This window comes from Megalops cyprinoides, chromosome 19 (assembly GCF_013368585.1).
Source record: "Megalops cyprinoides isolate fMegCyp1 chromosome 19, fMegCyp1.pri, whole genome shotgun sequence".
In the NCBI taxonomy this organism is placed as follows: domain Eukaryota; kingdom Metazoa; phylum Chordata; class Actinopteri; order Elopiformes; family Megalopidae; genus Megalops; species Megalops cyprinoides.
Window position 1 is genome coordinate 302,501 of NC_050601.1, and position 15,000 is coordinate 317,500.

The 15,000-nt window shown below is 52.2% G+C and overlaps 2 protein-coding genes across 4 annotated transcripts in view; both read left to right on the forward strand.

Annotated features, from left to right (window-relative positions):
- tyk2 (tyrosine kinase 2) overlaps nucleotides 1-8,951 on the forward strand; it is a 15,802-nt gene extending 6,851 nt beyond the window's left edge. For 2 of the 3 annotated variants that reach the window (XM_036552209.1, XM_036552207.1), the window contains exons 8-24: nucleotides 935-1,092; nucleotides 1,662-1,779; nucleotides 1,896-2,079; nucleotides 2,189-2,307; nucleotides 2,442-2,621; nucleotides 2,868-2,955; nucleotides 3,103-3,230; nucleotides 3,554-3,689; nucleotides 4,067-4,215; nucleotides 5,315-5,465; nucleotides 5,867-5,961; nucleotides 6,265-6,457; nucleotides 6,663-6,781; nucleotides 6,901-7,073; nucleotides 7,157-7,274; nucleotides 7,738-7,848; nucleotides 8,003-8,951. In XM_036552209.1, the coding sequence (XP_036408102.1) occupies nucleotides 935-1,092; nucleotides 1,662-1,779; nucleotides 1,896-2,079; nucleotides 2,189-2,307; nucleotides 2,442-2,621; nucleotides 2,868-2,955; nucleotides 3,103-3,230; nucleotides 3,554-3,689; nucleotides 4,067-4,215; nucleotides 5,315-5,465; nucleotides 5,867-5,961; nucleotides 6,265-6,457; nucleotides 6,663-6,781; nucleotides 6,901-7,073; nucleotides 7,157-7,274; nucleotides 7,738-7,848; nucleotides 8,003-8,146 (2,364 nt within the window). In that variant the 3' untranslated portion in view covers nucleotides 8,147-8,951. The remainder of the gene's footprint in view (nucleotides 1-934; nucleotides 1,093-1,661; nucleotides 1,780-1,895; nucleotides 2,080-2,188; nucleotides 2,308-2,441; nucleotides 2,622-2,867; nucleotides 2,956-3,102; nucleotides 3,231-3,553; nucleotides 3,690-4,066; nucleotides 4,216-5,314; nucleotides 5,466-5,866; nucleotides 5,962-6,264; nucleotides 6,458-6,662; nucleotides 6,782-6,900; nucleotides 7,074-7,156; nucleotides 7,275-7,737; nucleotides 7,849-8,002) is intronic. The other variant, XR_005005730.1, reaches the window with a different exon arrangement.
- Nucleotides 8,952-10,803: 1,852 nt separating this feature from the next.
- raver1 (ribonucleoprotein, PTB-binding 1) overlaps nucleotides 10,804-15,000 on the forward strand; it is a 14,215-nt gene continuing 10,018 nt past the window's right edge. The window contains exons 1-2 of the mRNA XM_036552904.1: nucleotides 10,804-11,100; nucleotides 13,185-13,251. Of these exons, the coding sequence (XP_036408797.1) occupies nucleotides 10,804-11,100; nucleotides 13,185-13,251 (364 nt within the window). The remainder of the gene's footprint in view (nucleotides 11,101-13,184; nucleotides 13,252-15,000) is intronic.

The following is a 15,000-nucleotide window of genomic DNA, read 5'->3' on the forward strand; positions in this document are numbered from 1 at the left end:
CTGATGGAGTGAATGGCAGATTGCCCCTAATGGCCACTCACTGTCTTGCATCATGCCATCTTTTACTACTGTTGCATGGTAGCCTGGTAACAGTATAAACATCATAAAAAGATGGCAGTAGGAATCTTTTGATTTTATGAATACATTTTGAAAGGATGTGTGTTCCTTTCTGAGAATAACATTTGGAAATTGCCAGCCTGCATATTCCTTTGTCAGATTGCTAGGTGCTTCAGTGCTCATGTTGTTAGCCAGCCTGTATGTTACACAGCATGACCGCACTGCACAAGCAGCAGCATTGCGGTGATGCACCTTCAGACTGCACAGCTGACAGGTGATGTGTGCGTGCGTGCGTGTGTGTGTGTGTGTGCGTGTGTGTGTGTGCGTGTGTGTGTGTGTGCGTGTGTGTGTGTGCGCGTGTGTGCGTGCGTGCGTGTGTGTGCGCGTGTGTGTGCGTGTGTGTGTGTGTGTGTGTGTGTGTGTGTGTGTGTGCGTGTGTGTGTGTGCGTGTGTGCGCGTGTGCGTGTGTGTGTGTGCGCGTGTGTGCGTGCGTGTGTGTGTGTGCGCGTGTGTGTGCGTGTGTGTGTGTGTATGTGTGTGTGTGTGTGTGTGTGTGCGTGTGTGTGCGTGCGTGTGTGTGCGTGCGTGTGTGTGTGTGCACGTGTGTGTGTGCGTGCGTGCGTGTGTGTGCGTGCGTGCGTGTGTGTGTGCGTGCGTGTGTGTGCGTGCGTGCGTGCGTGTGTGTGCGTGCGTGCGTGCGTGTGTGTGCGTGCGTGCGTGTGTGTGTGTGTGCGTGTGTGTGTGTGTGTGTGCGTGTGTGTGTGCGCGTGTGTGCGCGTGCGTGTGTGTGTGCGTGTGTCTGTGTGTGTGTGCGTGTGTGTATGTGTGTGTGTGTGTGTGTGTGTGTGTGTGTGTGTGTGTGTGTGTGTGTGTGTAGGAGGTGTGTCTCCACTCCAGTGCGGAAGCGCGCTCCTTGGTCTCCCTGCTGGATGGATATTTCCGGCTGACCGCTGATGCTCACCATTACCTGTGTCACGAGGTGGCTCCGCCCAGAGTGGTGCTCAGCGCAGCCAATGGCCTGTACGGACCCATCCGGTCAGTCCCACAGCTGCACTCCTTACATTACACTGCACACACTTACACACTCACTGCACACACTACACACTCACTGCACTGCACGCACACGGTCACGCTGCACACGCCCACGCTGCACGCACACGGCCACGCTGCACACACACACACACATGCTGCACGCACACGCCCACGGTGCACGCACACGGCCACGCTGCACACACACACACACATGCTGCACGCACACGCCCACGGTGCACACACACGGCCACGCTGCACACATACACGCTGCACGCACACGGCCACGCTGCACGCACACGGCCACGCTGCACACACACGCCCACGGTGCACACACACGCCCACGGTGCACACACACACACACGCTGCACACACACGCCCACGGTGCACGCACACGCCCACGCTGCACGCACACGCCCACGGTGCACACACACGGCCACGCTGCACGCACACGGCCACGCTGCACGCACACGCCCACGCTGCACACCCACACACAGATACACACGCACACACACACGCTGCACGCACACGGCCACGCTGCACGCTCTCTGACTGCAGTCTCTGCTCTCTCTCAGGGAGGACTTTGCCCTGCTGAGACTGAAGAAGGAGTCTGCAGAGGAGGGTGTGTTTCTGCTGCGGTGGAGCGTTCTGGACTTTCACCGCGTCATCCTGACGGTGCTCAACAAGAGCCAGGTACACAGCGCAGGTCCTGCAGACAGCCCCCTTCAAATTACACATACAGTGTGTGTGTGTATGCGTGTGTGTGTGTGTATGTGTGTGGGTAACAGTAAGTGCTCTGCTTCTTGCAGAATGGAGCCGGTTGGACACACAGGCAGTTCCGGATCCAGCAGCAGGGGGCGCTGTTCATTCTGGAAGGCTGGGAGCGTCAGTTCAGCAGCATCAGGGCGCTGATAGACAGCCTGAAAACCTGCCTTCTGAAGTCAGGCCAGGACTGCTTCACTGTGAGGAAGAACTGCCTTCCCAGAGCGGCAGGTGTGTGTGTGTGTGTTTGAGTGTGAGTGTGTATAACTGTGGGTGTGCTAGTGTGTGTGAGTGTATATAACTCTGTGTGAGTGTGTGTGTATAATTGTGTGTGTTACAGAACTCTCAGACCTTATCGTGGTGAGACGAGGTGTCAAGTTCAGCTCTCGGGCTGATTCAACCTCCCTGGACTTGAGCCAGCTGCGTTTCCATCAGATCAGAGACAAAGAGATTACACAGGTGAGTCCCACCTGTCTGTCTGTGTGTAATCGCACTCTATCTGCCTAATCCAGTTACTTCCCCTTCCCAGCGCTCACCTGCTGTGGAGGTTTATCCGCTTTTAAACATGAGTCATGATTTCCTCTTGTCTCCAGGAGCAGCATTTGGGGCGGGGCACCAGGACCAATATCTACTTGGGTTGGTTGTCGGTTCGAGGCGGCGCGGAGGAGGGGGAGGACTGTGGCTTCGGTGATTGGAGCAGCAGCCACAGCAGCAGCAAAGGAATCCGTGTGGTGCTGAAAATACTTGACCAGAGTCATAAAGACATTGCGCTGGTGAGGGACTGCGCACCCCACAACAACCCCTCACATCACCCTGTGTGTCTCTCTATAAACCTGCACACGCCTGTGCTGGAGCTTTTTCTCCGGGAGCTTTGGGGATTTTGGTCAGATCGCATCTTTTGCAGAGATCAGCGTAGCGAGGTGCTCTGTCAGCAGGTGGCGCTCCGTTCTGTGTGCACGTCAGCGTGCGTCACTGTAGGTGGGGTGATCTTCTGAAATGTAGCTGCTCTTCTCCTTCAGGCTTTCTTTGAGACGGCCAGTCTTATGAGCCAGGTGTCTCACAGTCACCTGGTGTTCGTCCACGGGGTGTCCGTCAAAGGATCTGAGAGTGAGTATCCCGCCAAGCTCACTCCCTCATCTCAGCCAATCACAGAACATATCCCATCCCCTGACTGTCACCCAATCGCAAGCCACAGCAAGTGGGCTGCGATGGTAGGGGTCTGTGTCCCTGACCTCTGACCCCATATGTTCGCAGACATCATGGTGGAGGAGTTTGTGGAGTTTGGGCCCCTGGACGTCTTCCTGCGGAAGGAGAGGGGTGTGGTAACACCTCAGTGGAAATTTACTGTCGCTAAACAGCTGGCCAGTGCCCTCAGCTACCTGGTGAGTCTGTCATTTACACAAACGTGCAGAATCAGAAGAAGATCATATTTCAGGAAGCCTTTCATTGCTTTTGTCTCTCTCTCCTTCTCATTACACTCGCCTGCTGGTGTCAAATATCCCACCACCCCTTCCTGCCCTGTGTCACGCCCAATCCCTTCCCCTGTGTCACGCCCAATCCCCTCCCCCTGTGTCACGCCCAATCCCTTCCCCCTGTGTCACGCCCAATCCCCTCCCCCTGTGTCACACTCAATCCCTTCCCCCTGTGTCACGCCCAATCCCCTCCCCCTGTGTCACACTCAATGCCTTCCCCCTGTGTTCTGTAGGAGAATAAGCATCTGGTGCATGGAAATGTCTGTGCCAAGAACATTCTGGTGGCGCGGAGGGGTCTGGAGGAGGGCACCACGCCTTTTGTCAAACTCAGCGACCCAGGCATTGCCGTCGCGGCTCTCTCCCGGGAAGGTACCACCCCTCACAGCAATCGCAGCCCTCCGGTGCTCACCGCACCACCAGCAATTGTGTCATATTCCTATATTTACATCCTATCATCAATAGTGTCTTGTCAGCCACGCTCATGTACACTGCTGCTGGCATCATGGTGACAATACTGCGCCTGTTTTGAATCAGTACTGCACACAGGGTGCACAGAACCATCTGATCGTGGGCTTAGTGCAAAGGATGCATACAGATCGGAGTGTTTGGTGCACAGAGATCCAGGTGACTTACAGATGTGTTTGGTGTAGATCCAGGTGACTTACAGATGTGTTTGGTGTAGATCCAGGTGACTTACAGATGTGTTTGGTGTAGATCCAGGTGACTTACAGATGTGTTTGGTGTAGAGCGGGTGGAGCGGATTCCCTGGATCGCTCCGGAGAGCGTGGCGTGTGGCCGCCTGGGCAGCACGGCGGATCAGTGGAGCTTCGGAGCCACGCTGCTGGAGATCTGTAATGATGGAGACCTGCGTATGAGCGAAAGCACCCTGGCAGAGGTACTGCCCCCTGCCCCCTGCCTCTGCCCCCTGCCTCTGCCCCCTGCCCCCTGCCTCTCGCCCCCTACCTCTCACCCCCTGCCTCTCGCCCCCTGCTCCCTGCCTCTCGCCCCCTGCCTCTCGCCCCCTGCTCCCTGCCTCTCACCCCCTGCCCCCTGCCTCTCGCCCCCTGCCCCCTGCCCCCTGCCTCTCGCCCCCTGCCTCTCGCCCCCTGCCTCTCGCCCCCTGCCCCCTACCTCTCACCCCCTGCCCCCTGCCCCCTGCCTCTCGCCCCCTGCCTCTCGCCCCCTGCCTCTCGCCCCCTGCCCCCTGCCCCCTGCCCCCTACCTCTCACCCCCTGCCCCCTGCCCCCTGCCCCCTGCCCCCTACCTCTCACCCCCTGCCTCTCGCCCCCTGCCTCTCGCCCCCTGCCTCTCGCCCCCTGCTCCCTGCCTCTCGCCCCCTGCCTCTCGCCCCCTGCCCCCTGCCCCCTGCTCCCTGCCTCTCGCCCCCTGCCTCTCGCCCCCTGCTCCCTGCCTCTCACCCCCTGCCCCCTGCCTCTCGCCCCCTGCCCCCTGCCCCCTGCCTCTCGCCCCCTGCCTCTCGCCCCCTGCCCCCTACCTCTCACCCCCTGCCCCCTACCTCTCACCCCCTGCCCCCTGCCCCCTGCCCCCTGCCTCTCGCCCCCTGCCTCTCGCCCCCTGCCTCTCGCCCCCTGCCCCCTGCCCCCTGCCCCCTACCTCTCACCCCCTGCCCCCTGCCCCCTGCCCCCTGCCCCCTACCTCTCACCCCCTGCCTCTCGCCCCCTGCCTCTCGCCCCCTGCCTCTCGCCCCCTGCTCCCTGCCTCTCGCCCCCTGCCTCTCGCCCCCTGCCCCCTGCCTCTCGCCCCCTGCCTCTCGCCCCCTGCCTCTCGCCCCCTGCCCCCTGCCTCTCGCCCCCTGCTCCCTGCCTCTCGCCCCCTGCCCCCTGCCTCTCGCCCCCTGCCTCTCGCCCCCTGCCTCTCGCCCCCTGCCTCTGCCCCCTGCCTCTCGCTCCCTGCCTCTAGCCCCCTGCCTCTCACCCCCTGCCTCTGCCCCCTCCCTCTGCCTCTGCTCTCACCTCTGGCCTCCTCTCCAACAGAAAGAGCGTTTTTACGAGACACGCAGCCGCCTCCCGGAGCCTTCGTCGCAGGAGCTGGCCAGCTTCATCAGCATGTGCCTGACCTACGATCCTGCGGAGAGACCGTCCTTCCGCACCGTCCTCCGGGAGCTGACCGAGCTGCAGTGCAAGAGTGCGTCTCCTTCCTTTTCCTTTTCTCCTTTTCAAGTGCTTCGTTTTTATGAATGGCCCTGCCCAAGTGGTTTAAGTAACATATAATTCGAACCTCAGAGAGTAATGAAAAAAAATTGAAGAAAAAAACAGAAGAAATGCTAAATAATAATAGAATGAACAAATTATGATTTACTGATAATTAAGTAAAAAATAAGTGGTTATACATACTCACCAATTTTGACAAAATGATTATGTATATACGAAAATACATCTCCTATATTCTTGTCTCTTTATTGACACTAGACATTTAGGTGATGTGTGGAACTCGTGCATCTAGGGCTCAGTTAATAAATGTCATGGTTTAATGTGATTATTGAATACGTTTATTAATCTTGGCTTTGTGTTTCTGTGGGTGATCAGATCCTGATATCTCCTCCAAGTGCGAGGCTGTCCCAGAAGCAGACCCCAGTGTCTTCCTCAAACGCTACCTGAAGAAGATCCGTGATCTGGGAGAGGTGCGTGCATCTGTGCTCCGAGTCTCAGTGCTTGGGACGGGCTGGTTGGGACAGGCTGGTTAGGCTGGTTGGGTTTGGCTGGCTGGGCTGGTTGGGTCTGGCTGTTTGGGTTGGTTGGGTTGGTCTGGTTGGGCTGGTTGGGTTGGTTGGGTTGGGCTGGTTGGGTCTGGCTGGTTGGACTGGTTGGGTTGGGCTGGTTAAGCTGGTTGGGTTGGTTGGGTTGGGCTGGTTGGGTTGGTTGGGTTGGGCTGGTTGGGCTGGTTGGGATAGGCTCGCTGTGTCTGACATGGCTGTGTTTCTCAGGGGCACTTTGGGAAGGTGATGCTGTATGTGTACGATCCTGCTAATGACGGGACGGGCGAGTACGTGGCAGTGAAAGTGCTGAAGCAGGAGGGAGGAGCTCAGCCCCATGACGGCTGGAGAAAGGAGATCGACATCCTCAAGTCTCTCTACCACAACAACATCGTCAAATACAAGGGCTGCTGCTCCGAGCTGGGTTAGAGAAGCCTGCTCATCTCACCCGTCCACCTTCATCTCACCCGTCCATCTTCATCTCACCTGTCCACCTTCATCTCACCCGTCCCCTTCATCTCACCTGTCCCCTTCATCTCACCTGTCCCCTCTATTTCAGCTGTCACTGGGGCACTCTATGTTGGCGTTAGGAAGGTCACCCTGAGTGTAGGTATGTTGTGTGTCTGCAGGTGGACAGGTGGTGCAGCTGATCATGGAGTACCTGCCACTGGGAAGCCTGCGAGATTACCTGCCCAAGCACCGCCTGGGCGTGGCACAGAGTCTCCTCTTTGCTGAGCAGATCTGCCAGGTGAGATCAGACAGCACTGCCCTCCTTACCACTGCTGCGTGAGCTCAGCTGTGACTCGTCCTAATTTCAAATGAAATGGGGTGTGTGAGGAGCTTTATCCTCTCCTCTCTCCTCTGAAGGGGATGGAGTATCTTCACTCAAAGCGCTACATACACAGAGACCTGGCTGCACGCAATGTGCTAGTGGAGAATGAGAACCTGGTAAAAATTGGAGACTTTGGTCTCAGCAAGTACATCCCTGAGGGCGAGGTGTACTACCGTGTGCGGGAAGACGGAGACAGCCCTGTGTTCTGGTGAGTTCTGCTGGGCTTGCGTTCAGCACAGCCTGTGGACTGGATCAAAGCCATGATCTTACAGCTTCTCAGGTGTTTCTCAGGTATGCCATTGAGTGTCTGAAGGAGAGCAAGTTCTCGTTCTCCTCCGATGTGTGGTCCTTCGGTGTGACGCTGTACGAACTGCTGACGCACTGTGACCACCGGCAGAGCCCCCCCACAGTACGTACCTCGCCCCCTTTCAGCTGAACCCTGACCCCTGTCCGTTAACCCTTAGCCCTAACCCTAAACCCTAAACCCTAAATCCTAAATCCTAAATCCTAATCCTTAACCCCGACCCTAAACCCTAAACCCTTAACCTCAATCCTAAACCCTTAGCCCTAAACCCTAACCCAACTACAGCACCAACACTTGCCCACCGTTGCAGCAGGAACCAAGTTTCTGCTGTAGCAGCGGCCTCATACTCCGCTGGATGAGGGAGTGGCTGTGGGACGGAGCTTCTGTATACAGCTTGTGTTGTGCCTTGCAGTGGTTATGGGTGAATTTCAGCATGCAGAGTGCACATCATGCAGTTACATATCAGTTTGAGGAATACGTAATACAAAGTATATATTCTCAGCTCAGTGAGAGCAGCCTGGTTAAATGAAGGTTAATTAAAATGTGTGTGTGTGTGTGTGTTGTGCAGAGGTTCTTTGAAATGATGAGACCTGTCCAGGGGCAAATGACAGTGATGAAGCTGATTGATTTGCTGGAGAGACGCAGAAGACTGCCCTGCCCCAGAGACTGTCCCCACCAGGTACACACACATGCACACACTCACTCACACACACACACACACACACTCTCACACACGGCTATACACTTACACATATACACAGTTACACATGGTCACACATACACACACTCACACAGACCCTCTCAGGTGTAATCAGTGCCGTTCCCTGGGCCAGGTGTACCTGGAGATGGAGCGCTGCTGGGATGTGGACCCAAGCCGACGGCCCTCCTTCACATCTCTCATCTCCTCTCTGGGGGACATTCGCAAGACCTACCAACAGCAGCCCATGATCCGGCTGGCTCAGATAAACCCCAGCTGACCAGACCACACCTCGACACCGGCCCAACCGCAGCCTGTAACGGCACTGTACTTTACACTGAAGCAGAAAGTATGGACTATTGCTTTTCACTTAATTTCCGCTCCCCAAAGAACAGCAGTGTTTATTACAAATGCAACCCTGGGAGTCTGTTAAGCAGGGTGCTGGTATCACTGGGTTAGGTTGATCTGTACTGAATGGAATATAGGTGCTGGTATCACTGGGTTAGGTTGATCTGTACTGAATGGAATATAGGTGCTGGTATCACTGGGTTAGGTTAATCTGTACTGAATGGAATGTAGGTGCTGGTATCACTGGGTTAGGCTGATCCTTAATGCTGTGTGCATGTGGATTTCAGAAATACCTGTGTGTGAACGGGGTTACTCTGTCGTGGGACTCATTCCTTAAGTGTGACAGGTGGTTGATCAATCATTTGTAAGATATCTTGTTGCAGTCATGTTGCTATCTTAATGCTGTCACACTGATGGCCTCTATACAACCACTGCCTTAAATATGCCCTCCATAAATGATGTCATCATTGATTTTATATTTGTTTTGAATGTGATTCCACAAATGATCTGAGTGGGATGTGGCCGTACACTTTAAAGGCTCTTATGAACGATGAGAGCACTCCCACTGGACACACATGAAGAAGGCCCTGCGCTTACGGCTGAAACAGAGGCAGCCGCCTCTCCCACATGGCCTGGCCGGTCCTGTAGGGCCATGCCCCAAGTGTAATTTCATCATGAAAGTGTGCTTCATTTTATTTATGTTATTATTTTTATCACATATTTTCTATGTTTGAGTGTCTGTGTATTTGTATGTCTGCCATGTATGTGTGTATATGTGTAAGTATGTTAATGTGTGACCAATGTTTAACATTCTGTCTATATCAAATGTACAATAAATGATAGAAATTATTAAACACTGTAAAGGTGTATGTTCTGAATGTAATACATCCAACCAAGGCCGAAAAACACAGGGCCAAGGTAAACGGAGGAATTTGGAGAACATTTGCTTTGGAACAGTTGTTCAGCTTCTGTGAGGTGACCCTGGTTGATTTTGATAGCTGTTTTGTAAGTGTTAGTGCTGAAATGCTGACCTGTAGCAGACACACGTCCGCATAGGGTTCCCAACTTCCTGAACTGACAAAAAGGAACGGGGGGTGGTTCTAGACTTACTGTATCTAAAGATATAACATAAAAATGCCCACATACTTGGTTGTGAGAAGCCCTATCCATACCATACATAATCACATCAAGGAAACTGCAATGGCTTCAACCATTTACCAGACATGTATCTACAGTCCCATGTATTAAGACAAGCAAAGTCACAAACCTGAATTTGACCAGGTTGGATCTTATTCTTTAGAATAAAACAACTGTTTTTTAAGAAAAACAATATATATAAAAACTACATTTGATGGACTCTGATAAGCTTATTGAATCCCTTTCTGTGTGTTCTAACGGGTGATTATTGTTTCAAATGATGAAACAGGTTTGTGGTGTTGCCTGTCTTTGATGGCACGTGTCTTCAGCACAGTTTGCAGTGCACGCTGCTCTGATTTTTTTGTTGGATTGTTAAAATAGCCAAAATATCTCCAGACTACTGAAGTTCAGTGATCTTTATTGTCGACGATGTCTTCGTCCTTCGAGATGGTCATGGGCACTGCTTTTTCTTCAGTGTCACTCATTTCGCTTATTCCGCTCCAACCACAAGCCCTTCAGCCAATCTCTCTGTAAACAATACCACATGCTGGCCTGAATTTATACCTCTCACCGTGCAACGTAACTGCGCAATGCATACCTCTATTCCTGCGACTTGATTGGCAGTTCGTGATTCATTTCTGTGATTGCTATCTAAACATGGAAAGTAATTAAATCGAACATTTGTTATATTTGTATCAAGGAAAATTATATCGTGATAATTACTGTTATCGTTTTATCGCCCAGCCCTACTTTTGAATAAAACAGACCCGGTATTATGAAAGAATTTCAATCAGCGCTGTCAGGTGTATCGTAGCAACGCTGACAGTGCTTAAGCGCATTCTCTGTTTGGATAGTGGAACATAACATGACAGACAAGCTGAGGGAGAGCAGCAGGGTTTCCTTCTATCTCATACAAATCGCCTTAATAGTCTAACCTGTAATATTTCTCTACCATGGATTTGCACTGAAGTGATTCTCAAAATTAAGGAATAAAACGCATCCCGTATCAGTTCAATACGGAACACGTCTTTTAGTTTCAAATTACGGGATGGTTGGCAACCCTACGTCCACTCAAACAACGCTATAGCATTTAAAAACGTTGTTGTTCACACTCGTGAGTTACTATAGCCTACACCAATTTACCACCATAAAGTGGACACTGGGGTGAATTTTAATTTATAATGTTTGGAAATCGCTCCAACACTTCACCGGCGGTATAAGCTCACCCTGCGAGGCAGAGCAGCCCGCGCAGCCACAGACTCCCAGAAGTCAGGCAGCGCACGCTGCGCATGCGCGTCGCCTCGCCCCGCCCCGTCCGGGGAGAGTTTGAAAAAAAAGAAAAGCGAAGCGCGTCCTCGCTCTCCTCCAATCAGCGGCCGAGCTGCTCTCACGTGCGCATTGTTTAAACTGCTCGAGCGTGCCCGTACCGCTGTGATTGCAGTGCAGCGCGTGATGGCAGCCGCGGTGTCCGTTAGCGCAGCAGCCGGAGCAGAGAAGCCCGCCGCCGGGCCGCGGTTCCCCGCACAGCCGCTCAGCGGGGACCGGGACGCCGCCGCAGGCAGCCAGGCAGAGGGAGAGGCAGGCGGCGAGGAGCCAGCGAGCCGGGACGCCGGGCGCCGGAGGGTCGAGGAGGAGTTGCCGGTCCTGAGCCTCAGTGAGATAGAGAGCCGCCTGGAGAGGACTCGACGGGAGTTCTACAACCGCCGCAAAATTATCATTAAAAACCTGCCGGCCGATATCAGCAACCAGGCAAGTTTTTAAATGGCGTTAAATCTGCCGGCGAGCGGACTGATCCGCGGACCTGGCGTCTGAAAGTTTTGTACTGGCGAAAGTGAGGTGAAGTTGGGCAGCGTTGGCTAGCATTAGCCGAGTTAGCAAACCGAATGAAAACTGTTAGCAAGTTAGCAACGTACATAGCTACGTTAACTCCCGAGGCGCAGAGAGGGGCTAATTATTCATCAGCCTTATTAGCCACCTGACTATAACGCCACGAAGCCTTGGCTAGGCTAGCTAGCAGCCTGGTTTACTGCGCGTACGTGGTGGATGTGTTTGGTCTGTGGTATTTCGCTGCTCACCGTCATGTTGGCAGCTGGATGATTTTCAGCACCATGTGACAGCGAAACTGGACCGAAATACTGACATGATCGTTTGTCAATTTAAGTAGTTAGCTAGACAACTAGGTAAGGTTATCCAGTCGTTGGTGTATAACCGTTAGGTAGCTGAATCTGGGAATGTCCGGCTTGCGTGTTGAGTTGATTAGCATGTGGTCAGCGTCCGCCCAGCTAGCAAGGTTAGCCGTGTTTGTCAGGATAGTTAGGTAGTTGACATTGCCGGACTGAAAATACCTGCCAGTTTGCTGACTGACTTGTTTAGGTAGCGAACACCGGGTATTGTACTGAAATGATGGAAGGTAATCGAAGGTAATGTTGGTTAGCTGGTGAGTTTGTAGACACGATATAGTGAGTAGATGGGCAGCTGCGACAGTGAAGTTTGATTAGTAGCCAGTGAGGAAGGTGAAGTTAGTGCTAGCACTTCAGTGCTGTAGTTATGACGCCCTGTTGTTGGTGGTTAACGTTAATGGAAAAATTCCTACATCCAATGAGAAATGATCAAAATCAGATAAGAACCGTCTCGCTAATGAGGTAGCCAAGGCACTCTAACGTTGCCGTGTCTGCTTGCGTAGTTTTGTTTTGCACTTGTTGCTGCCCATACATAAAATAATGAACGAATTATCTATTAAATATCCAGTCACTCTGGATCAGACAGCAATCAAATGACAGCTCTGTTTTGCAGCTGGTCTGGACCGCTAGTTTACTGTGTTGGCTGCCTGTGGCAGTCTGTTTCAGAGGATGTTTTAACCACACTCGGGTGAGAAGGGCCGGCGCGGCGGCGTGCGCTGCGAACATGCGCGATCCCGGCAGAATGGCGCATTGTTTCAGAGTGCATGCTGGGAGTTCCAGAGGGGAAAGGGAGCTGCATTCAGGACAAAAGACAGAAGTAGCAGAAACAAAACGCTGCCGCTTTCACCTGCTGCAAAAGAAAGTGCTGGATAGAGCTACTCTGTGTGGATGCGTTTGGGGGTGGGGGCGAATGGAAAAATGATTCCTCCCACAATGAGCTGGCTCTTTGAAGGTCTGCACTGAAGAGCAGTTTGGGTGTGCGTGAACTCTGGCCTTATGACTGAAAACAAAAACAAAGGAAACAATGTGTATTGTTATCATTACAATCACTGACAGTGTGAATCAATACAGCCTCAAAAATGTCCATAATTCTGTCTTTTACTCATTGCTTTTCAGCTATGCACTTTCTTTGGGTGCACTGATACATTTCCTGGGCTAATGCTGATATCCAGTGTTTGCCCAGGTAAGAATCTCAATAGCGATGGCAGAAAGTTTAGTTCTTACATGGGTTGTAATTTCTCTCATGACTGCTGGTATTTGCCTCCTAGCAACACAAACGTCTACAGTAGATGAGATGAGAACACACACTAATGATCTGGCAAACGTTACTGCTCCTTGTTATCATATGCAGCCTGTACTGCTGACCTGATTCTAGTACTTAAGCTATGTATCTAAATGCCCTGTGTGACAGAGGTTTGCAGTCAGACCCAAATAGTTCGGTCACTAGTACAGCTGCTTATACGTACATGGTGACACGTGCGGAAGCGAGCTTAGGACTGTCAGATTTTTCTGTACTCTTGCAACTATCTTGCATCTTTGATCGGCAACCCTGAAAATAACTACCACCATTATCCAGTGTGCTCAGTGGTGTGCTGCTAAACTTTTCTTTAATAGGCATTGGTGGTGTTGATGGTGATGTTCTCTCTGTCATAGGAGGTGCATGAGCTGTTACGTGACTATGACCTGAAGTACTGCTTTGTGGACAAGTACAAGGGAACAGGTGAGTCTGACGAGAGGAGTTTAAACGCAAAGAATGGGCTTAAGGGAAATTGCTTTTGTCCCATTCCAGAAAAACACATGCAGCTGACACCAGTTTGCGTGTGTGTTTATATAATGCAAGCAATTTAGCTGACTGGCAACCAATTAAGATGGGTGTGAATAGTTATAAATCCTGTAAATGCTTTTATATGCTTGTAAATAATTAATTGTAGGGGCTGACAGTTTGCAAATTAAGACTTGGCAATCTGAGGTTTTAAATGTTTTTACAATTACAGCTAAGAGTTCTGCATTTGTCTTTTAATCTGTCATTTCAGCAGGGAACTTAAACAATTAAACTTAGCCAACGCTTGCAGTACAGTTCTGTAGATGAAATGCCGCCTGGACAGCTGTGAGTGCATAGTGGGAATATTTCTCTCCTGTTGTAGGATTTGGACTTTTTAAAGCCTTTGTGCATACAAAGAGAAAGTTGCTGGACATGTTCTGTGAATTCTTGCTGTTTACATTTGCAAATTGACCCATTCTTTAAGACACCTTTCTGTGTCATGTAAGTGGAAAGACAGACTTGTTTAAATAGAGTATGGTACTGAGTCCCTGGGATTTTGAAAAGCTTAATGCCTGCAGTATTACATGCAGTATGTGCCTAGCAACTGTTCCTGGATCAGAGTTCATCTCCTTTATGAAATGATGGGCTGAGCTGGTCATGGAACAGGGGGCAGAGAGTGCCAGCATTACCAGTTTTATTTCTCATTGGATGGCAAAGGGATGTGCAGGTCAGTATCAGTAACTGATGCAGAGGTTTTCCAGTGCAGTCAGTGGCTCCCCCTGTCAGGCACACTTTGATCAATAGTAAAGCTGTTGATGGTCTGAAATTTCTATTAGCCCAGAGTCCAAAATATCATATAAAGCAACAGGTAAATGATTTGCGATTCTATCAAAGAAAAACACCAATAAGGAAAATGAGGGTGTGGAATGTAATGGCCGCCAGTATGGATGAGTGAGTGAGTGGCCTCATGCTTCTGGAGCAGAACTGCGCAGAATCTCCCGTACTGCAGCCCCCCCCCCCCCCCCCCCCCGCCTGCACAGCCTGCTGTACTTCAGCCCCCCCCCCGCCACCTGCACAGGCTGCTGTACTGCAGCCCCCCCGCCTGCACAGGCTGCTGTACTGCAGCCCCCCCGCGCAGCCTACTGTACTGCAGCCCCCCCCCCCCCCCACCTGTGCAGAATCTCCCGTACTGAAGTCCCCCCCCCCCCCCCCCGCACAGAAACAGTTCAGTAGGCGCACTGCCTGTGGGTCGAAACTGTTCTTGAACCTGCTTGTCCTGGTACGAATGCTACGGTATCGGCGACCGGACCACAAGGGGGAGAACAGTTTCCCAGGGTGATTGTGGTCCTGTATGATGGAGCTGGCCTTGTTCCGACACCTGGTCTGACAGATCTCCACTTCCATCCATCGAGTTCACCCGATGATGTTTTCCGCCGTCCTCACCACCCTCTGGATGGCTTTCCTGTCCTGTACACTGGTATTGCCTTACCACACAGTGATGCCATCCATCAGGACGTTCTCTATGGTGCCACAGTAAAAGTTCACAAGCCACTGTGTGCTTATGCCACATTTCCTGAGGCACCGTAGGGGGTAGAGGCGTTGGTGTGCCGCCTTGAGCATGACCTCCGTGCTGTGGGTCCACGCTAGGTCGTCAGAGATCTGTACACCTAGGAAACGGAAGCATCTGGCGATTTCCACCGGTGTTCC